The sequence below is a fragment of the Cimex lectularius genome, unplaced genomic scaffold, assembly GCF_000648675.2.
Source record: "Cimex lectularius strain Harlan isolate CLEC.00 unplaced genomic scaffold, Clec_2.1 scaffold78, whole genome shotgun sequence".
NCBI classification, from domain to species: Eukaryota; Metazoa; Arthropoda; class Insecta; order Hemiptera; family Cimicidae; genus Cimex; species Cimex lectularius.
Genome location: NW_019392658.1, coordinates 1,346,421 through 1,370,417, shown reverse-complemented (window position 1 = coordinate 1,370,417; position 23,997 = coordinate 1,346,421). Strand labels below are relative to the sequence as shown.

Sequence of the window (23,997 nt, the reverse complement as noted above, 5' to 3'; positions counted from 1 at the left end):
TTCATGCCTTGGCTCCATGCAAAGAGCGTGTAGACATGCAGTCGGATTTATGAATGGTTGGTTCTCGGACACGGTAGCGAGTTTCAGTGTCCCCTGTTCCGCTTTTTTGGGGAATTGGGATCTGTCTTATTGTATACAGTCGTCAAAATATGTGTTGTATGATTGAGTGTATCTATTAGAGTGAATGGGGAGGGGCTGTTGGAGAAATAGCATCACGATCGCCCCTTGATGCTTGATACGTGACTTGGCTCATCGACCTAGATATATTAGTTTGTTATTGTATGCAGATCGATGGAGGAATATTGAGTACTCCATATACTAAATAGAATGAATGCAATGTATGTAGGTGTGAATGTATTTATTTGTGGGAATGCATATTGAATGTGTGTTGTTATATTTCTCATGCGCTCGGGGCTGAAATGACCAAGCTGCCGGATGCCCCTAAAAAAAATCTAATTATTTCATTTAAAGTTTCTCATCGATCTTAATTAGTAATTGATATCGACGAGCGTACATTTCTTGTCATGTTTTATACGGAAAGCTCATTAATCCATAGCTAAGTGCTTTTAATGCTGTATGTCATACTGTCCGAAGCTGTCATTCGCTCGCCATCAAATTGCTTTATTGAAAATTAATCGATGGAATTCAACTGAAAATTTAATCCGGCTCTCAACAACATGCTTAATTTATAAACAATAAATAAAGCAATGTTGAATAACAGGCTGGATGACAAGGAAGAATAATGAAGAACGGATGATGAAACGTTAGAGGTTTGGTAGTTAATTCTAATATTTGCTATAATAACAAAGGATCACTGATTTTTCATGATGTGAGTCGAGTTTCTGCGTCGACTAGCTAAGCTATCATCTCTTGTATGATTTTGGCCAGAACGCTATTTGCAAGAAAAGTCGCTGGAACGGCTTTGGAGTCAAGTTTTCACCTTTCCCACTTAAAGCTACCACGAGTAATCTTGTGGTTTTCTAAATTGTAACTCGGTCCTTAAGCCAGAAACACACTTACCCGATGCTACGCCATGCGTCGCTACCCGACGCAAATCAAAACTCCGATTTTCCATAAGGTTGCATTACCCCCGTGCACATCTACCCGATGCTATGCCACGCTAACCTACCCGACGCTCTGCGATCCCCACTGTCCAGATTTTCGTCAGGTCGCATTGAGTACAGTCGAAGACAAAAGAACCGGACACTCATATTTTTATTCAAACTACATGTATTGTTGTCGTTATATTAAGTACAACAAACTTAAAGTTTTTATTTAAAAAAAATTAATTTGAATGGTTTAGTAGAAAATTAATCAAAACACCGGAATACGATTTTTTGATATAATGAATTTAACTAACAATTTATTGTACTCGCTTCGGCGGTACATATACTAAAATTGGAACAATTTATTACACGGTTATAAAATATAATTAACAATTTATTTCATAGTTCCTGCGGTAGACCTTTGATACATTTTTTGCATGCCTCTATTTTGGGCTACATTCCCATTGAGCGGAGGACTTATTATTAATTCATTGTCTAAAGAATCCGCGTTTTTGGCAGTTTTGTAAGCCGCCCGGTAAGTGTTCAGGGTCAATAGATGTCCTCCTTGACCATTCCTTGGCCAAATTATCGTCCTCTTTGTTGCCCCTCTGCCCTGTGAGCCCTACCCAGAAAATTTTTATTATTTTCTCCAATGTCTGACAGGGATCTAATGCAATCCAAAACGACTCTGGATTTTACCGTCGACGCGGCAATTGCCTTCAGTTCCGCCTAGCTGTCCGTGTAGATGGCTATTCTTCTACTGATACCCCCCAGCTTTTTATCTTACTGGAACAATATTCATTAGCAACAGTTTTCGCTTGAAAAACGGTGGATTATTATCCAACGCTTACATGCATTCTAATCCTTGGTTTATTATGCCAGGTCTTGGCCCATATTCGGTTTTGGAGCCATCTGTAGACCAGATATGGTCGGCATTATCAGGGATCCTTTTCTCCCAGTCTGCTCTATAAGATATTTTGATTAGAATTTTTTTCTCAAAACTGAATTTAGGGGTCATGACATCAATAGGCCAAAGTTCTGTCTAGCTCGAAGCTTTAGTTGCTCCTTGTTATGTGAGTAGGATATTGGAGCCTGTCACTGCATTAGCCTATGGATTGTGGCTCTGGCCTCTCCCTGGATAAAGATATGTAGTGGTGGTAGACTACTAATATACTAATTTAATAGTTCTGCTGTTAGTTTCTGCGGCGGTCCTTTGATAAATTTTTTCGCCTCTGTCCTGGGCTACATTCCTATTGAGCTGGATTATGATACTAAAACATAAATCAACAAATTACTGCTTTTTTTTTTGCAAATTTTAACAAACAATCTGTAAACAAAATATTCTGAAAATGGTAAAATCTTGGATTTGACCTCATTGTCGTAATTCTACTGTTAGAAACCCCTTAAATACCGAATTTCGCGGAAATCGGTGTAAATTAATTTTTCGATTGATAATTTCGACGACCTTGTTTGACTGTCAGTTCTAGTGCCAGCTCTAACATCATTTTTCTGAAAAGCTAGTGGACCAATTTTTCGAATTTTTTTTGGAAATTCAACAAATTACAAATTTATCTTTTATCTATTCTGAGATACATCCCTGCAGTTGGGAATGTGCTGAAGTAATCATGAAGCAAACGCCGAGTAATGAACCAACACTTAAAAATTCAATGGAAAAACATATTCTAAAACGATTAATTTAGAAGAAAAACAGGTAGTTTCATGGCTGCACTTTGACTTTCTGGAGGAAGCACATTGCTGTCATAACAGCTCTGGAAAAATGTCGTGTCCGGCCAACTTTTCATCGATCTTTTGCAGGCTGTAGCATCAGGTTTCTCCAGTCTGTTTTACCTATCCAGTACTATAATATTTTTCATTCGTTTAGGTAGGTAAGTCCGGATGATGTTCGAAAGCGAATACCCTGACCTTTAGGTAACTGGGGCTGGGGTTCCAAAAACAACTTTTTTATCTCTTGTACCCACATGATACTATGGGGTAATAACACTTACTACATTTTACATCTTCAACCACTGTGAGGATCGAGCAGAGACTCTAATGAGACACAATTGACATGTTGTAACTGGACAATACTGGCGAGACGGACGGTTGGAAAAACGTCTTTGGACTTCAATAGTGAAGCCTAAGGTGTTAATGTGTTAGTCTAAAGGGGCTTTGAGTATCCATAAAAAATAAATAGTACGATTCCAAGGTGACCTCGTATATGTCGGAATGGTAACATACCAAATCGTAAGAAATAAGAGTAATATTCGTGTTTCGGAAACATTTTTTCATCCTATAAAGTCAACAGACTGAAAAGGAGAAGAAGAACATAAAATACAATTTAGCTCCAAAACACATGAAGGAAACGGATCAGGCATTTTTGGTACAACCCCAAAATATGTACAATCAAACTCATTAGAGAAGTACACCTCGGAATTTCAAGTTGAAATACATGCCATCTACGCTTGTGCCATAGAAAATCCAAAACAAGTAGGTTACTGACAAAAAATTCTCATAGATCGGACAGCCAAGCAGGTTTTAAAACATTAGCATGTAAAAAAATCACATCAAAATTAGTGAGTGAATGTATTCAAAATCTCCCAAACCTGGGCTAGCACAACTTGATAATAAATATATTGAGTACCTGAACACCGAGAAATGGTGGATAACGAAAAAGCAGACTCACAGGCCAGAGGAGGATTTGCAAGTCCATTAAAGCCCCTGCTCCTATTCTTGTGTCAATGAAAGCAAGAATCTCCATCCCAGACTGGATAAAAAAAATACAAAAAGAGAGGTGGATAATCTCTAGAGCCACATGACATAGTAAACTTATGCTAAACCTTCACCGAAACGGACTGATACAGTAGTGAGGGCTGAACGCTGAGGAGTAATAAGACTATTGGTCCCTATTTGTAAGTTATACAATGAGGAAGAAGAAACTGCACCCATATCATCTTCGAGTGTGAAGCAACCGCAACGTAATCTGAGATACCAAGAAAACCCATGTAAAGGAATTGTAGCAACGACATTCATTGACCTACTCCTCGATATGAGTCAAATTTTTCCATAGTTTTCAACTTTGCCTTTTCGTCGGGGAAGGGGTAGATGTCGTTTCCCTCTATCCCTGATTTGGGCAACACAGACTGAGGGAGTGAGGTTGTTCAGTTTAGCACGTATTTAGTCAGTAACTAGATAGATACAAATTACAAAGATACAAGTAAATACAAAGAGAGGGAATAGAAAAACTAAAAAAAAAAAAGATTCACTGTAAGTATAATTGTTTAGATACCACTAATTTTTATGTAATTTAGGAGTGTGCCAAGGATAGTTAATAAGATAACTTTAAAAAGTTCTAACCCAATTGCAATATTTCCATGTGGAACTGATTGTAAATAATTGTTGAAATAAAATTGGGCGTTTCCGTTTTGGGGGAAGAGTATCGTCTTGTGGGAACGGAGGGAAGGAAGACAAGAGGATCGTTCCTTTCCCTTCACCCTTTGCTAATTGACGTTTGGAAACCCTTGTTATGTTGGGGCTGATGTGTGAATTGGGGGCGTCGACGCTCTTCATTAATTATTCCTCCAGTTCACCCACTTGACCCGTGCGGAAAATTAACGGCCCTCTTATCCATAGATTTTTTATTTATTTCCATTCAGACTGATTGCCGTTTATGAATCGCCAATTATATAATGGATGGATTTTTTTAAGAATGAAGTATTATATTATTCTAAAGTGTAACATTAGCTTCCCATCTGGTACGGGATAATATGATACGCGAGAAAGGGTTATTTCGGATAAGTTTATTAGTACCATAAAATCGGGATGGTTGGAATTTTGAATGTTTAATCTCTATACTCTAACCTTACTTATTTTACTCTACACTGCCTAATATACTGGATCTACACCTGTGTGATAAGATCAGTGTTGACATGGGCGGGTGGTGTCACGAACCAACACTACGCACAGGATAAGGCCATCATGCTATTATGTGGTACTCAAAGACAGCGGTGTCACTGGAGTCATGAGTACAACGCCAACTGCGGCCTTGGAGGTGCTATTCTATGCTATGCTAAGGTCCTTCCACCTCACCATATTCTATTCCAAGGGTAAGCCAGAGTAGCCGCTCACAGGCTCATAAATGGACAACAATCTGCAAGGACGGGCCATGTCAGCAAACAATGGAAACTGAGCACGGAGATACAGGTAGACGCCATACTACGCATGTCAATCGATGCCACTACTCCAAAATATAACTTCACCAATAAGTACAATGTACTCATACCAGAAAGGGAAGAGTGGGCAAAAAGGAATACCTCTGAAGGCCAATATTCCTATACATTTAGTGTCAGCTCAAAAACGGATAGAGGCACGGAAGCCGAGTCTTCGAGATGAAGAACCAATTGACTTTAAACTTAGGAAAATACGCTACAGTTTTCCAGTCTGAAATCGTAGCAATTGAACACTGCGCCAGAGAAAGAAAAAGGCTACGAGCACATTACAGGAAAATGGTCATTTTCTATGACTGTCAGGCGGCAATTTTAAGGCCTTAGCTTCATGCGAGGTACAGGCAAAAAGCGTACTATTTCGTCATAAGCAGACCTATGAGTTATCGAGAAACCATTCTAAGCATTCCCTTCAAAAGTCCTCAGAAGAAGTATCCAAGCTCCGTACAAGATTTCTAACCTAACCATGCTGTTGCCATTGAAAATCTTAAAAAATGTTACGCCAACAAATTTTTTTTAATCATCTGACTGCCGTGGCCCTAAAAACATTAACATGTAAAAATGTGTCATCCAAAATAGAATAATCCCAAAACCTGGGAAAACATATCAACCTAATCTTGGATTCATGACAGAAACGAATTTTGGATGATGAACATATCAAACTCACCAGAGGAGGATCTTTAAGAGCAGTTATAGGTCCAGGTCTATAATCAGGATCACAAGATTAATCATAGGATCCTTTAGCTCCGAATGGTTCCACACAAACCAAAAGGAGAAATGGACGCATCTAGTAGTGCCAGATACAGTGAACAAATTGTTAAGAAACATCGTCAAAATTAGCAAACACATAATTAAACTCAGGAGAGTGATACGGCTCAATATCGGTCAATGGATCTAAGCAAATGCCGACATAAAATGGGTATTTTCAACACAGGCAACAATTTGTTGGTTATGCAGTGACGTAGAAGAAACTGCTACCATCCTTTAATGCGAAGCAACCGTTCAATGGAGGCATAGCCTAAGGTATCAAGAAGACCTGGAAAAAAGAATTGATAACAGTCAGTGACCATCTCCTTCTATTGGGTTGTCCGGAAAATAATGCAGGATTTTAAGTTTTCATTAAAAAAAATCTATATAAAATATTCTGTTTACGTTTACAGGATTACTCATTTGTATGAATGTCAACACTTATTAATCCTCTTCCAAATGATATTGTTTATTTACCTCTGTAGCATTCCGCTACTTGGAAATAATTCAGTCATCCTTATAATGTCAAAGCGAGAATTTCGTACGATTTTCTTTTACGAGTTTAAACTCGGCCGAAGCGGAGCCCAAACGGCTAGAAACATTAACCAAGTCTGGGGCGAGGGTTGTGTTAATGAGTGCACTGTGCAAAGGTGGTTTAAAAAATTTCGGGAGGGAGATTTCAGCCTTGAAGATGAAGAAGGTCGTGGAAGGCCTTCCTCTCTTAATGATGATGTTCTGCGATCAGTGGTGGAAGAAAACCCCAAAACAACTGTTCGAGAACTTGCAGAGCAACTCAAAGTCAGTAAAACGACCGTCGCTGACCACCTCAAGGCGATTGGAAAAGTGAAAAAACTCGAAAATTGGGTTCCACACTCATTAAACGATCGCCAAAAAAATCAGCGCTTTGATGTTTGTGCATCACTTCTTTGTCGAAACAAAAATGACCCATTTCTGGCCAGAATTGTTACATGTGACGAAAAGTGGATTCTCTACGATAACACTAGACGTTCTGGACAGTGGCTCGACAAAGGAGAAGCTCCAATACATTTTCCAAAGCCCCCAACTCATCAAAAAAAGGTAATGGTTACGGTATGGTGGGCTTCATTTGGTTTAATACACTACAGCTTCTTAAATCCTGGCGAAACCATCAATGCTGAATCATACTGTAACCAAATTAATACCATGCATCAGAAATTGGCAGTAATGAAGCCCTCTTTGGTCAATCGGAAAGGGCCCATTTTGTTGCATGACAACGCTCGACCACATGTGTCACGTGTAACGTCACAAAAATTATTGGAGCTTGGCTATGAAACTTTGCCTCACCCACCCTACTCTCCGGACCTCTCGCCTACTGACTACCATTTTTTTAGACACCTGGACCACTACTTACAACACATAATATTCAAAAATCAAACGGAACTGGAAAATGCATTTATTGACTTTATCAATTCTAAAAATTCTGAATTCTACTCAGACGGAATTAATAAGTTACCAACACGTTGGGAGAAATGTATTGAGAGTATGGGAAATTATTTTGATTAAAGAACATTGCTTTAAAGTAACTAGTTTCTTTTTTTTTGTTTAATACCAAAATCCTGCATTATTTTCCGGACAACCCAATACAATACAAAGGAAAATCAAGTTGAACTATACTTAGGAACAAGGAAGGTATGCAATTAACCAGAAGGCTGTAGTTATCATAATGGGGAATAGCAAACCTTCCTAGTATCTTCCTCATCACCATCAAACCTCACTATAAATGACCAATGTTTCAAATTTGATCCATTCCCGCTTAAATTCCACACCAATTTTTCTTCTCAACCTACCAGCCAGAAGGCTCCTACCACCTTCCCATAATCATTCACGTCGCTTTTAATGACGATGGCCTAGCCCCTTAATCCATCATATTGAGTTGCTGCTGTTAGTGCTATGTAGTTTCATATTAAGTTTGGCATAATTGGCATCTGATTACGGTAATTTTATATAATGCGTACACTTGTGATCATCACCTCCAGTTGTGGTAGGTAGAGGTAGAAAACAAATCAAAAGTTTAATTAAGTATTTTTTATTTTTAAGAAACGTCCGTGAAAATGTGCCTCCGTCAAAATAGGTGAATGTGTAGCACCTCTTGGTTGTCTTAAGTGGGCCGAGTCGAAAAAAGCCATGTTTCGAAACACGGCCGGTAAGACCTTTGGGAATAGGCCGACGGGAAACATACGCGGATATAATTATGTTGTGTCCGCCGCTAGATAAGATGGTGTCGGTGTGTTGCTCTGTGTCGGTGTCGGTGTGTGTAATAATTTGGGTGGGTTGAGTTTGGCCCAAGGGGACTGCTAATGGCTCCCCCATATCAATTCCAATGGCACTGGGACATCCCTCGGGTACGCCCTGGTCACCGACAACAAAACTCTACCCCACTCTCTTGTTTATAGAGTTATTGTTACCATAGGAACAGATACACCCATCACATCAACCTTACAAACCCTATAAATATCTGTACGCGAAAGAAAATCTATTCGGCGTTTAGGCCCGAAACGATTAGGATCCGGGGAACGATTGGATCCGGCTCTCTCTGAGTGGCTAATCCTATTCTGTCGATCCACAAAAAATGAAAGTGAACCGTTTTTTAATCAGTTTTATGAGCGATAAAAACGAGATCACATTTATAAATAATTTCAAATCGACGATCCAATCCGATTATTGTGCGACACCCATCGATTCAGAGAATTTACTGAAATTAAACGAACTGTCATGTTCTCTGCAAAAAGAAAGAATTTTTATACATCCTTTCATATATTTTCTATCTATGTTCAAATTTTAAAATGATATAATAGAATAATTTATTGTTATATTAAAATGCGAAAATTTTTTCTAAACACCTTAAGAGAGGAAGTATATTACCCAAAAAATTAGACCATAGGGAACCGCGATTTAAAAGAACTTGTGTACACAGTTTTATGAATTTATGAATGTGTCGGCTCGTAGAATTCACCAGTGACCGTATTGAAAAACAACCCTGTTTAATTTTGGTATGTGTTCATTTATTCCCATGTCAAGGAGAAAATGAATATTCAATCCCAAAATGCGTACTGACAAGGGGACGACCTGGTCGGTCTGTCAGGGATTTGGGCAAAACATTTTTTGGTGATTCTAAACTCCAGAACATCGGGCATGTATCCGCCACTTCTTGTGAATAGGCTGTAGTTTCGCCAAGAACAAATTTCGAAATTTAAAATTTTCCGTATTTTAATATTCTTATTTTGCCTTTCTACCTGCTCAAATCAACTACGTCAATATATCGAATCATTTTAAAGCATCAAAACCAAAAAATTTCTAAAAACCAAATATTTTTCGAGTAAACTAAGTCATAATTTTTTGATCGTGAAACTAATATGAAATTTTGTTTTAGCCCTTCTCGAGATCCCTACATATAAATTTTTGTTTGAATTTATATTTATCAATTTTTTGACACAAGAAATTTTTTTTGGTTTATGAGACGTCGTCATCTGAATATCTGATTGAAACGGCTATAATTAAAAAAAGTCTAAAAATTAATTAATTAATCTTTATGCGAGGTATTGGTTGAGATAAAAAGCCAGTGTCACGAGCGGGATTCGAACTCACGACCTTCGGCTAAATACGCTGCTGCTCTACCACTTGAGCTATCGTGTCTTCGATCCACTCGGACACCAACTCCCCATCTCAACCCACCTCTCGAATTTTCCCTCCTTTTTTCAAAAATTTTTTACGGTCGTGGGTTCGAATCCCGCTCGTGACACTGACTTTTTATCTCAACCAATTGAAAGAAGTTATTTGGTCAATCGGACCACGAAATGTAATGGATTTAAAAATTAATTTACGCCGATTTCCGCGAAAAATAGAGTTATCAGAAAAATCAACAAAATACTGCATTTTTTGTATATTTTTAACAATCATTCTTTAAGCAAAGTACATCAGAATATCATCAAAAGTTGAATTTGACCTCATTGTCGTGATTGGAGTGTTATAAAACCCTTAGATACCAACTTTCGCTGAAATCGGTGTAAATTAACGTTTTTTGGCAGATAATTTCGACGACATTCTGGGTGAGTGACATTCCTTAGTGTCAAGTCTAAGAAAATCTTTCTCAAAAGCTAGTGGACCGATTTTCATGGGTGATGATTCGTTTTAAAGAAATTGTTAAGTGCATTTTATAACTGAATCAAACGTTATAATCGGGATATTATTTTATTTATAAAAACGGGTTAATATCTGACAAATAATTTTGCTATTTTGTGTATTATCTTATAGAAATATTTTATATATTTTAATGAGACATACGTCCTTAAATATTTACCTACGTTCCTCTTCAATGGATTCAAAATTCAATGGATTCTCATTCAATACAAATGATCCCTTTGACGTTAAAATCCTTTTAGGCGTTTTTGAATTATAGCCGTTTCAATCATATATTCCGATAACGACTTCTCAAAAGTCAGAAAAATTTTAGTGGTCAAAAAAATCGATAATTTTCAATTCAAACAAAAATTTCTAATTAGGTATCTCTAGATGTGCTATAACGAAATTTCATATTAGTTTCAGGAAAAAACTTTTTCTGGCCTAGTTTTCTTGAAAAATATTTGGTTTTTAAAAATATTTTGATTATTGATGAATTCTGATAGCTTTTACTATAGTTTTATTGCAACCTACATGAAAATTGTTGTAAAATGATATATTCACATACTTGATTTGAATAAGTAGAACGGTGAAATAAAAATATTTAAAAACGAAAAATATCAACTTTCAAAAATTGTTTTTGCCGAAACCAGGGCCTATTCACAAGAAGTGGCGGATTCTATTTGATATTTTGGAGTATAGAATTACCAAAAAAAAATTGGTCCATATCGTGTCACACCAACCTGGTCGTCCCCTTGGGAGTCGGTCCAAGACAATTCCATAGTCCCAATATTTAAAATATAGAGGTTTGATTTTGTCACTTTTGATGTTCTTGCAAACCTTTTTTTTGTCGATTTTCAACTTGATGCAACGATTCATTTAAATTTAAGCTAATTCTATGTTCAGTCACATTGGTGCCCACTGTAATGATAGTGGACATCATCTTCGAATAGATGAAACCACTCACCCATAAATTTTTTTTATAAAACTTTGCATTTCATTTGATCATGTGAGTTATATCGATGTTCAAATCATTCCAAACTACTATTTTAGAAATGAATCTCATGGAAACTCATTATCCTCTATCGGCTGTCTGGTTTTGGCTAGAGACGTTTTGGACCTTGACACTAAGGTGGACTCAACTAAATAATGAATATTGCCAATAGATTTTTCTCTCCGAATAAAATATTTCATTTCAATGATCAGTTTTTAGAGCAAACGAGAGAATCATGGTGGCTCTTCCATCTGACACTAACCCAGGAAATAATTATAAAAATTAAGATGACTTCTTCTATCACGCTGATGAATTTAAACATACAGGAAATTGAAAATAAGTTAGATTTGTTGGATGTTTCACTGATTTTCAGCGTTATTGAATGCCAAATAACGAACATACCCGTTTCTCCAACAATGTTTTTCACATCTCTCCCATTGACTTTAATGCTCGCAAATCTTTCAAGGGAGGTAGGAACGAAGAGTTCGTACGCTCAGACCTGCACGATATGTCGGTTAAGTCCGCTGATAAGTTGAAGGTTCATAATCAGGATAAAGACCTGGAAGTGGCTCTCTATGGAGAGCCATAGAGCATCTCTATGGAGCATCTTAAATTCCTTGTATCAGGATTCCTCTAAGGAAAGTTCGATTATTTCTTTGAAAATATGAATTGTTTATTGGCTTCAGCATACAAGAGGTGTAACAGTACATTTCTTTGTGGTGACTTTAACATCAATCTAATTGATAATAACAGAACTGTCTCCACTTTTTGTGAATTCGTAAACTGTTTTCATCTAAAATCGGCAATTTCTCTTCGAACGGCAGACGGGAGAAAATTTAACGTAAAAAAACAAACTAAAAGGAGACAATAAACATAGTGAATAACCAAAGTAAAAAACAAACAACGTTGACTTTTCTTTTTTTAATTTATTTGCTAGGTCAAAGTTGGGTTTTTCAACTACTGTATTATTGTTCTTTTGTTGTCTTTATTTAGAGTAGATATTTTGTCCAATTTTTCTGCTTTGGTTGTTCTCTACAATTTTTGTCTCTTTTCTGTGCGTATTGTTAGATTTCTACGTTGAATTTTTTTGTGTGCTTTTTTTATTAGGTTAAAGGTGGGTTTTACAAATTCTGTATTTTTTGTCTGTGTTTAGTGTAGATATTTTGTCAAAATTTTCCGCTTTGGTTCTTATTTATAATTAATATATAATATTATAATGATTTTTATGTCTTTTTTATGCGTTTGTTTGATTTTAACGTTAATCTTTTTAATTTTGTTGTGCTTTTTTATTATAATAAAGTTGAGTTGTACAACTTCCGTATTGTTCTTACTTTTGTTTGTGTTCAGTGCAAATATTTTGTCCAATTTTTCTACTTCGGTTTTTTAATTTTTTTCTCTTTTTTATGGTTTTGTTTGATTTTTACGTTGAACTTTTCTATTTCTTGTGCTTTTTTAATAGATTAAAGTTGGGTTGTACAACTTCTGCATTGTTTTAATTTTTGTCTGTGCTTAGTGAAAACATTTTGTCCAATTTTTCTGCTGCGGTTGTTCGCTATGTTTATGGTCTCTTTTTTATGTATTTGGTTTGATTTTGAACCAAAGGAGAGAAAGTACATTGAATTTTTCTTTCTGTTTGTGCTATTTTATTACGTTAAAGTTGGGTTTTACAAATTCTGTATTGTTCTTTTTTCGTGTTTTTTGTAGATATTTTGTGAAATTTTTTTCTGTTTTGGTTGTTCGGTATGTTTATTGTCTCTTTTTTATATTTTGTTTGATTTTATACGTTGAATTTTTCTTTTTTTTGTGCTTTTTTATTAGATTAAAGTTGGGTTGCACAACCTTAGATTGTTGTTCTTTTTTTGTGTTTAGTGTAGATATTTTGTCAAATTTTTCTCTTTTGGTTGTTCTCTATTATTATTGTGTCTTTTTTATGTGTTTTCTTAGATTTTTTATTAGATTAAAAGTGGGTTTTACAAATTCTGTATTTTTTTGTCTGTGTTTAATGTAGATATTTTGTCCAATTTTTCTGCTTTGGTTGTTCGCTATGATTATTATCTCTGTTTTTACATTTTGTTTGATTTTTGCATTGAATTTTTGTTCTTTTTTGTGCTTTTTCATTATGTTAAAGTCGGGTTTTACTACATTTGAAGGGCAGATGACGAATTTTAGCTCAATGACTTTGTTAAAACTAGATTACCGTGAAAAGGTTTTACTGATAAGACTAAGCATAGGTCATACAAGAATAACACGGAATAACTTACTTAAGAATAACTTACGACACCTTCTGGTCGGAAAGCGGCCGCATAGATGCCCGTTATGCAAGAATAAAATAATGATCGAGTACCTTTTCAATCGTAGAAGGCATGAAATATATAAGTAATATTTTGGCATGTCATGGGACCTGTGTGCAGTCTTGGGGCACGGCAACGGGCACAGATCGCTGTTCCGGTACCTCAGGGCTATAAAATTTTTTAAATGTATATAGTGTTTATGTGTATTGTGTCTGTTAGTTGTGTTTATGTTAGTTTATTGGAATGAATGGAATTTATAAGCGTGAAAGGAAGGGGTTGCTTAACTCTGCCACGAGGAATATCGAGTACTCTGGGGTGATGTGTGACGTCTGGAGAGAAAAAGTAAATTATTAGCGAGAATGCAGTGGGTTCAACCCTGCCCCGAGAAATATAGAGTAATCTGGAGGCATAATGTGACCACACTTCTTATGTTTTATAGGGTGGTTATGTATATGAGCGTGAAATTTTTATTTTCAATAATTCTAAGGATCAAGGCTTACAAACAGTTAACAGCTAGAGACATGCTCAATGTTATGTTATTAGCTTATTACAAGGAAATAAATCCATCCGGCATAGCAGAAAATCAAAATGATTTGATTTGATGCGTCTTTAAATCATTTATTACATTGTGTTTTTTGTTTTAGGTGAAGACGACAAAGAAGAGTGGGACGTAGAAAAACTGGAAGGTAATACATTTTACTCAAAAGAAAACAATTTTATATGTGTAGTTGATATCTGACATTGTTTTTGAGCACGTCTATTTGTTCATGTCCGTTTTAAGATTTGTACTAACCCTTCGCCAAACAACATTGATTAATAAGGATCAATCGCGCTAGAGGTCTGCAAGTAGAAATACATAATTTCTCCGACGAGTTTTTGACTACAACGCCTTCATTAGGACTATTACACGGATGTTGAACCCTCAACTTCAAACCGTTGCTAAATAGGGTAGTTACTCCTCCAGAGAAGAGGTTCAAATACCTTGAACTCGTTTTTGACCGAAAACAACGGACGGACTGGCCAGAGGAGGATCCGCAACACCATACATACGCCCCGAACCTACACTTGGGATAACAAAAACAAATATAGAATCCTCCATCGCAGAATGGATCCAAATAAAATAAAAGGAGAAGTGGATAAACTCTAGCGGTGCTAGACATAGTAAACTTATGATAAAACATTCCTCACCAAGACTGGCAAAAGCATTGCTGCAATTGGAGAGGGCCAAACTCAGAGGAATGGACTACTAACCGGTCACTGGCATCTGAAAAACCATCTACACAACATCTACATACAGCGATGATCCCATTTGTAGATTATATAATGAGGAGGAGGAAACAGCCACCCATCCTCTTCGAATGTGAAGCAACAGCTCAATGGAAATTTAACCTAACATCTGGAAAAAACTTAAACGGAAAAACGCAGCAGCGACATTCAATGACCTGATACTTCTAAGGAGAAGGATTGAGTCTATTGCAATGAACTAAGGAACTAGGAAGGTACAATAAGCCAAAAGGCTGCAGTGCCTGGGGAGTGCAAACCCCGGTTCCTAGTAATCCTTTTTTAAAAAAGATAATTCCTACTCACCGTTTTCTTACTGAACTATCTTTTTGAAAAAAGGATTGAACACCGCACTCACTCCATCATTCACCATTTCTACCGCAGTATCCTTTCTACCATACCAACACCTAAGAAAAGTCACAGAGAAAGCCACAATCGTTTCAAGATTATATGGAAAAAGCTCGGGTTTAAGCAACAAAATGAACCCTCTGACTAAATAGAATACAAGAGTCGTTAAGCCAATGAGGCAATTGTGTCGCGGGAAAATATTCTACAGTGGAACTTTATAAAGAAAGGCATACCTGAATTTCAAGCCAAGAACTACGAGGGTCAATGCTATTAAACATTCCACTACACATAGAAGCAAGATCGGTGCAAGGACAGGCTCCTTTAAGCTAAACTTAAACGACAAATTTCAAAAAGCTGTAAAACTGGGCACCTAATAAGCCATGATGCGTACTTATAACTTCGCAAAGTTCCAAATTATAATACCAAAAAGAACAGCATGGGAGAAAAGACTACCAGTCATCGCTGACTCTATTTGTTTAAAGTTAAAATGCCAAACTCTCTCGGAAAATTTGAAATTGAGCTAAACGCAAAAGATATAAAATTACGGGGAGTGGAAGGCAGAGTGCTTTCTATTCTTCCTAGTATCGCTCAAAGTATTCACCTCGCTTAAGTTATGATCACGTACATTATGGGACTTCGTGAGTGCGCTGGGAGAAGCAGGAATAGAGAACCAAATCAAGTCTGGGGCCCACGGCACATAGGACATAAGGGTAACGAAGAGGATGATAGACCAGGGAAGGGTCCTCAGAAGCACGAGAAGGACCCCCTTTTGTCAAATTCCTAACTACCATAAAAAATGTTGTTAAAAATTCATAACTGGTGAAACAACATCCCAGGAAATGGCAAACGACTTTGTTAAGAAAGTCTCGCCTAAACTTCAAACCTGATGCATCAAGGCTAAACAAAACTCAGACTCATTTCAGGTCTGCCGGATATTGCTGATCCTAATGTCCGCTTCAAGATATTGGGAGTGACAGAAAATAAGCTGTGTAGGTCCTGCCTAGGAAGATGAGACGACCTGAGTACAGATAGTGAATGCTCGACAACGAGAATCTTTTTAATCTCGGACAAAGAATAGCTGAATACAGCAAATATAACCAAGCAGTCACTATAAAGACTGTAGAGGCTCATAAAAAACCTAAAGCTGCTGAAGCTTCGTTCGTTGTCACCTAATACGAAATTCAATCAATTCACCGTTCCAAGTCGATCAGCTCTATAAAGTCCCTTGTACACTGACAGCGATAGTTGAAATTTACCGTAATATGCATAAACTTGATACATGGATACATAACCCATATATGGAGGAGCACAATGATTTCCATTTTGTGGCCGCAGTGCGACAGGCTTTCTTCCACGTACAGACCTACTACAAACCCAGTGAAAAATAGTTCTAAAATCGATATAACAACCTAACCAGAAGTTTTTTAGCACGTTGCATGTATTTTATGAACTATTCGTGAATGATGTGGATAACAGTTTACCGCTTGAGAGACGCTTCGTGTAAATGGATACATATCGATTTTTTGTTTAATTTTGTCGTTAAAACTCGTACAACTAAAAAGTTGGGTTTAATTCGAACGGTTATCATCCTTGAGGCGTTGACGTCTGATCGACCCGGTTCTGAGTCGGCGGCTGTGCCTGTAGCTCGTTTATACTTACTTAATTATATCGTTTTTGATTGGAATTAATTGATTAAGGTAACATGATAGAGTGAAGTGACGGAAAAAGCGAGGCGGTGGGGTGGGTTTTATTCCTCGAGGGATTCAGAGAACTAATCAGACTTTTTTGTGATAGTGTAGGGGCACCTGGAAGGGGCAGCTCCCTGGGGATGCCTTCACCCTACCCTCATTTTGCCTCATTTCCCAGCAGTGGCGCTTCGCTCCCGTGGGACTCCTGTACAGTCCGACCAGGAAACTCCCATACACTCCAAACAGCAAATATCTTTTTACTTCATCATCTACAACTTATTTAATCTTTTAAACAATTCCCCCTTCTTTGAATTTCCATCTTTTATCCATTTTTATATATGCATATAAACGTGGCCACCACATCTCACTTTTGCATAATAATAGAGACAATTCGATAAACGAGACAAAGAAAATACGGCCAGAATCTAGATCTAAACAAATGTACAATTGTTTATAGAAACACAGAAAACAAACATAGAAACAACATAGAAAAACTTTGTTGAAAATATCGAGTTAACAACTAAGTAATCGCGGATTTTTTAAAGAAAATAATAAGATTAATTTGTTCTGTAATGTACCGTCCATTTTTATCAAAGATATTTAGCAATTTTCTTAATTTAGGACCTGTGTGACCTGGTGGAAAATAGCAATTCGGCTTTTCCAGTTCTAGGCGTTTTTCTTGAATCGTATGGTTTATTCTGGTTAAGCGGTGAACCTTAATTGATTATCTGGATGATGATGATGATGATGAAAAGAAAGTAGGAAGTGGGGTTTTTGTTCACAAAGCACTGCAGCCTTCTGGTTTATTGTACTTTCGTAGTTCCTCAGTTCAGTCTATCTACTCGATCCTTCTCTTAAGAAGTACTAAGTCACTGACTGTTGTTGCTACTATTTCTTTCCCTGGGTTTTCTTTGTATCCCAGGTTATATCTCCATTGAGCGGTTGCTTCTCATTCGACCATGATCTGTGTGGCTGTTTATTCATCCTCATTACATATCCTACAAATGGGATCATCATTAAATAAATCCATGTTAGATGCTGTCTGAGATGGCAGTGACACGTAAATAGTCCTATCACTCCTATGAGTTTTGCCCTCTTTGACTGTAGCAGTGAGTTTGCCAGTCTTGGTGAGGGTTGTTTCATTAAAAGTTTACTGTGTCCAGCACCCGTAGAGTTTATCCACGTCTTCTTTTTTCTTATTTTGCATCCGTTCTATGATGGAGAATTCTGTGTTTGTTTTTGTTATCCCAAGAATAAGTTCAGGGCCTAAATATGGTCTTGCAGATCCTTCTCGACCAGGATAAAGATAGGACCACTAATAGAAAATCTTTACGAGAAAACGAACAGCACTTTTGGCAAAACACTGCATTGCAATGCACTGGCTGGAAAGTGGTAAGTTCCACACAGTAGATGATGGTATAAGTAGTGCTACTGTTTTGTCCCCCTGGACTGAGTATCTTAGTCGCCCAGAGACTCGAAAATCCCTATGGGAGTAGGGCCTGACTGTCCTGCAAGACTGCGCCAGTACGCCTGAAAACGCTTGATGATCCATCTGCCAATCCAAACAGTTGATGATGATACTAGGAAGAGGGGTTTTTGTTCCCCCAAGCACTACAGCTTTGGCTTATTGTACTTTCTTAGTTCCTTAGTTCAGTGCAATCGACTCGATCCTTCTCCTAAGAAGTACTAGGTCATTGACTATCGTTGCTAAAATTCTTTTCCCAGGGTTTTCTTTACATGTCAGGATAAGTCTCCATTGGGCGGTAGGAAAGTAAAACCCAACTTTTACCTAATAAAAAGCATTAAAAAAAAATTCAACGTAAAAATCAAACAAAACAAATAAAAAGAGTGAATAAAACATAGCGAACAACCAAAGCTGAAAAATTGGACCAAATATCTACACTAAACATAGACAAACTAACATCAATACAAAAGTTGTAAAACCCACAACGTTAACCTGACAAAAACATCGAAAAAAGAAAAATTCATCTTAGAAATCAAACAAAACAAATAAAAAAGAGAGAATAAAACATAGCGAACAACCAAAGCAGAAAAATTGGACAAAAATTTAACGTAATTTGTTTCTTGCTTTGGTTGTTCACAGTTGTTGTTTAGTGTAGATATTTGTCCAAGTTTTCTGCTTTAGTTGTTCACTATGTTTATTGTTTCTTTCTTTTTTAAAATTTTTTACGATGAATTTTTCTTTTTTGTCCTTTTTTATTAGGTTTATTCAATGCTCTTTCCATTGGTGTAATCAAATTTACAGCTGCATTAAGATTTTATGAGAAACAGATAATTTTATGGAATAAAATTATGAAAGGTTGAAGTTACCTGAAATGGGAAATATCTCGAATGCTGATAATCGGGACATTTTAATCTAATTGGGCATTCTTAACCTAACCTTACTGACCTCTGCTCACGGGATACCCTGTACATCTTTCTTTTTTTATCAGTTATAATGACATAAAATCGAAACATTGTTTACATAATTAAAAGTTGAACAATTCAGCTAACAAATACTTCGTCTAATTTGGATAAAATTCGGAGGAGTTTTGAATTTAGCCTAATTGAGCGTATTTTTCAATTCCATGAAAATTAGTATTTAAAAGGGTGTTTAAACGGCAGTCAGTTGTAGTTGTTAAACGCAATTTTACCTTAAAAAAGCACAAAACGAAAAAGAAAACTTAAACATAAAATCAAACAAAGCACAAAAAAGAAAAAATGGACATAGTGAACAACCAAACGAGACCAATTACGTTAATTTTTCTTTCTTTTTATGTTTTTTTATTACGTTAAAGTTGGGTTTTACAACTTTTGTATTGTTATTTTTTCGGGTTTTATGTAGATATTTTGTCAATTTTTTTTGCTTTGTTCGTTCGTTAATTTTATTGTCTCTGTTTATGTTTTGTTAGAATTTTACATTGAATTTTTTTTTAATTCTTTTTTTTAGGTTAAAGGTGGATTGTACAACTTTAGATTGTTCTTTTTTTTTTTAATGTTTAGTGTAGATATTTGGTCAAATTTTTCTGCTGTGGTTGTTCTCTATTATTATTGTCTCTTTACTACATTTTGTTAGATTTTTACGTTGAATTTTTTTTTAAATGTTTTTGTTAGTTTAAAGTTGGGTTTTACAACTTCTTTGTTCTTCTTTTTTGTGCTTAGTGTAGATATTTTGTCAAATTTTTCTGCTTTGTTTGTTTGCTAAGATTATTGTCTTTTTTTTATGTATTTTGTCTGATTTTTATCTGAATTTTTCTTTTTTGGGATTTTTTTTATTGGGTTAAAGTTGGGTTGTGCAACTTCTGTATCGTTCTTTTTTTGTGTCTGAAGAAATTTTTTGTTTGTTTTTGTCAATTTAATGTCGGGTTGTACAACTTCTGTATAGATGTTCTTTGTTTGTCTGTGTTTAGTGTAGATATTTTGTCCAATTTTTCTGCTTTTCTATTTTTGATGATTTTGTTATTAGGTTGATGTTGAGTTTTATAACATTTGAGGTGTACAAGCACCTGATGAACTTTTCGTACTAATATTGAATCACCGTGTGAAGGAAATAAAAAAAATTATACTGACTCAAAGGGAGTCCGTATATAAATAAACTCGAATAGGGGCTTAAAGAACTGTGAAGACAGTTTCCTCGGTAGTATAGTGGTCAGTATCCCCGCCTGTCACGCGGGAGACCGGGGTTCGATTCCCCGCCGGGGAGAAATTTTTTTTTCATTTATTTTAATAATTATTTAGTCGTAATGATATGCGGGCTAATCTCAGAATTTTATTTTTGTCCATGCTGGTGAAAGATTAAGTTTGGATGTCACTAGAACTCCACAAATTAGAAAAAAAAATGAAAACGAGCATTGAGTGCGTACCAAATTTTATTTAACATAAAGCTGACACTGAATTTTCGACTAATATTTTTTGGGGGAGGGCCTTGCCGGAGGAATTTATTTATAACTTTATCAAATAGAATTCATAGAATCCAAAACAGAAGTAGTCAAAATGTTACAAAAAATAACAAGGGCATTTGGATTAATGAGAAGTCGAAATTAAATTCTTGACTCTTACCTTAAAACCTATTGATAAAGTTGTGAAAAAAAACATCAGTTTCACCCGAAAATCGATTGAGCAACCCCATCATCCTAGGCATGGCAAATTTAGTACAAGATAGGTTCTAGCTCTCTGAACACAGAATAGATCACGGTTCCTCTATTAGCCTCTGTGGCACCAGATACTTTGTTGAATAGGTCAGGGGCATTGTCAAGTCCAGTGTTGATCTTCCAAGTCTGATCATGACCCATGCAAGTGCGACGGGATTCCAAAGCGACCGTATTCAACCGGTCCAACCAATACTTGTAACTTAGACCAGTATAAACAAATATATCGACCATAGTTATTTTAGCTTTCCTTTCAACCCTTTCTTGAAAGTCCCCTTAGGTTGAATTTCTCCATAAAGGAGACCAAAAATTTCAAGCGTACTCGGAAGATTTCTGACTAATGCCTGAAACAAAATGTTTACAGCAAAGACATTTTCAAATTCCACCGCCACTCTAGTAATAAATCAAAGTTTACGAAGGTCCTTACCACTAATGTGCTCTATGTTATTGCTAAAGTCCATACTTCACCTGATGCTTGCTCATCAATAAACACTACCCATTAAAAAAAATGTTTTTCAACTATCTACTGTTTTTATCATCAATCTACTCGTAATTCTTGAACTATTAATTTTTGGGGAAATTAAAAAAATATCATTGAGTTTGAAGCAAGCATGAAGAAGGCACCCTTCTAGAATTTACAGTTTAAACCGTAAATATATCCCATTGGAAAAAAAACCGACCACCTGGTTTTTGCACGAGAAATAGCTAAATTTGGAAATGAATGTTATCCCAGCATTTTAAGTCACAGACCTGCTCTAGGTCTCATTTTTTAGAAAATGTTACACTGAACAAGATGGCTTTTTTAAATGTTTCTGTTGTATCGGACAGACAGGATGAAAAATAAAAGGCAAGTCAATACAGAAACTACTCTACTAACAATCATGAAACTACTCCACGACGTACAAAAAGAATGAAGAATGAATATACTCTGTTAATATAGAAACAGCATGTTCAACACAATCAACTGTTGGATAGAAATAGTTCGGAGTTTATTTTCCTGATGAAACAAGCCCATTTTTAACATTATAATGTTAAAGTTAAACATCCGCACGTTACCAATAAATTTGCAAGCTAAACAATTGATAGATTATATCAACTAGGTTTGTTCCTAGATATTACAAAAGCTTTTGATACCCTAGATCATGAAATTTTAATTCAAAGGTCAAAAACTAATATCAGGACGAAACGTCAGTAATAAGGATAAGACGAATTTACAGAAGAATTACAGAAAGAAACTACAGAAAGAGAAGAAGAAATTGTAATTTAAAGAAATTACAGAAATTGTTTGAGTTTGTATAAATCAATGGAGTAAATACACTGCCCATTAAAAAAAACCCACCTTGTTTTTCAAAAAAAAAAAAAAAAAAAAAAAATGGCTAACCTTGGAAATGCATATTTTCTGTTTTTAAAGAAAAAAAATATGAGACCTAGCGCAGGTCTGTGACTTAAAAGGCTGATAAAATATGCATTTTCAAAGTTGGCCATTTTTTCCTGTAAAAACCAGGTGGTCGGTTTTTTTTATGGACAGTTGTTTATTCCTTAGGCTATCATTGGCCATCAACAATTTATTATACCAGTTTGGGTTTATTTTTATTTTAGTTTTAATCTAATTATTTATTCTTATTTTTTTCTACATTATTGAAACATCAATTTCGCAAGCTTTGAAAGATGAAAAAATAGCACTGTATATACTTTCTGTACCCTGAGCAAGTAGTGACTTTCAATTATAAGGTTTTGAAACATCTTTAATGACATTTTATGTTTTACGAAAACATCTCTTTGCTTATCATACTCGACGCAAAAGAACACGATATTTTCGAAATACTCTATCATGTCACACGCCAGTTTGGGATGGGTCTGAGTTTTATCTTACGGAGAGAACGCCCACAAATGCCATGGTTAACTATTATTTTAGTAATTGAAGAAAAATACCTTTTACTACACCCTGTACAATCCCTCAATGTGGGCTTATAGCTCAGTTTAGTGTACGAAAAAAGTAACCCAGTTTGCGCACAATCAAAGCATTGCGGGTCGTAGTATGTAACGGCAAGGTCTAATTGATGGTTATATAATTATTAAAATCAAAGTATTTTTGTTCATATTATTTGTTTGTAAATTCTAATATTTGTTGTCTAATATTCATTTTTTTTGTTTATCACATTTCTAATTATCGCTTGTTGACGGCTCATTCCGTTGTTTGGTCGTACAATTTTTATAGATAGTCCTTTTCGAAAAGATTTGTCTCGGAAATATTAGTCCATATGTTAATGAGATAGGCCAGTTCATTATCGCAAATTTTCATCGTTTGTGGGAACGCTGTTGGGAGAAAATGAACTCTGTTGTTTTATTTTCGCGCGATTTTGTCTTTCAGAGTACGTTTAAGGTGTAATTTAATTTGCTACACTATGCGAATCGTCTGTGAAAAGCGAAAATTTTTTTTAAATCACATTGGTCAATGGTCCGTTTACGAGAAGCCCTCAGACCGCTCATAATCGCGTCCCTTCGTGACAAAAGCGCAACTGCATACTATCTCGAATTGAACTTCCCCCAATACAAGTGAAATTACAAAAGAAAAGTGGGACAAGAACACATTTTGAAAGGTCCAACAAAGTTCCCGCCAATGTTTGGACCTCTATAATCAACATGTAGATGAGAGCAAGGCCGTTTTCTTTCGGAACGATTATAGAAACTCGGTTTTTTTTAAGTGTTGTGGTTTTTGAACGCCGGTTCTGCGAATAAAGAATTCCAAATAAAGTCCTATTGGCGGAAAATTACTCCGGGTGCAGAAAGTTTTAAACGGCATATCCAGTGATCCTCATGGCTAGCTCAGGCACATTGTTGCCTACTTACTACTGACTGCTACAAGAAACAAGGAGAAGCTTGAGTATCTAACTACTCGTTGGCTCTTACCTGAACAATCAAGGTTTGGCCATATCAAGGCATTGAGATTATCGGATGCCGATTTCACGTGACACCAGCCCTGGATCAAAAAAATAAGATATGTGCACTTGAAGAAAGTATACGAGAGTAAGTCGGAATCAGGAGGTGGTTAGGATTAACGTTTGGAATGATTTTTTTA

General features: G+C 36.1%; 1 protein-coding gene and 1 non-coding gene across 2 annotated transcripts in view; both read left to right on the top strand.

Moving 5' to 3' along the window:
• Positions 1-23,997, top strand: part of LOC106663273 (zinc finger protein 423 homolog) — a 150,466-nt gene that overhangs the window by 5,508 nt on the left and 120,961 nt on the right. The window contains exon 2 of the mRNA XM_024224808.1: positions 14,098-14,139. Within this exon, the coding sequence (XP_024080576.1) occupies positions 14,098-14,139 (42 nt within the window). The remainder of the gene's footprint in view (positions 1-14,097; positions 14,140-23,997) is intronic.
• Trnad-guc lies at positions 20,402-20,473 on the top strand. The gene has a single exon. It is a non-coding gene; the product is annotated as a tRNA-Asp (tRNA).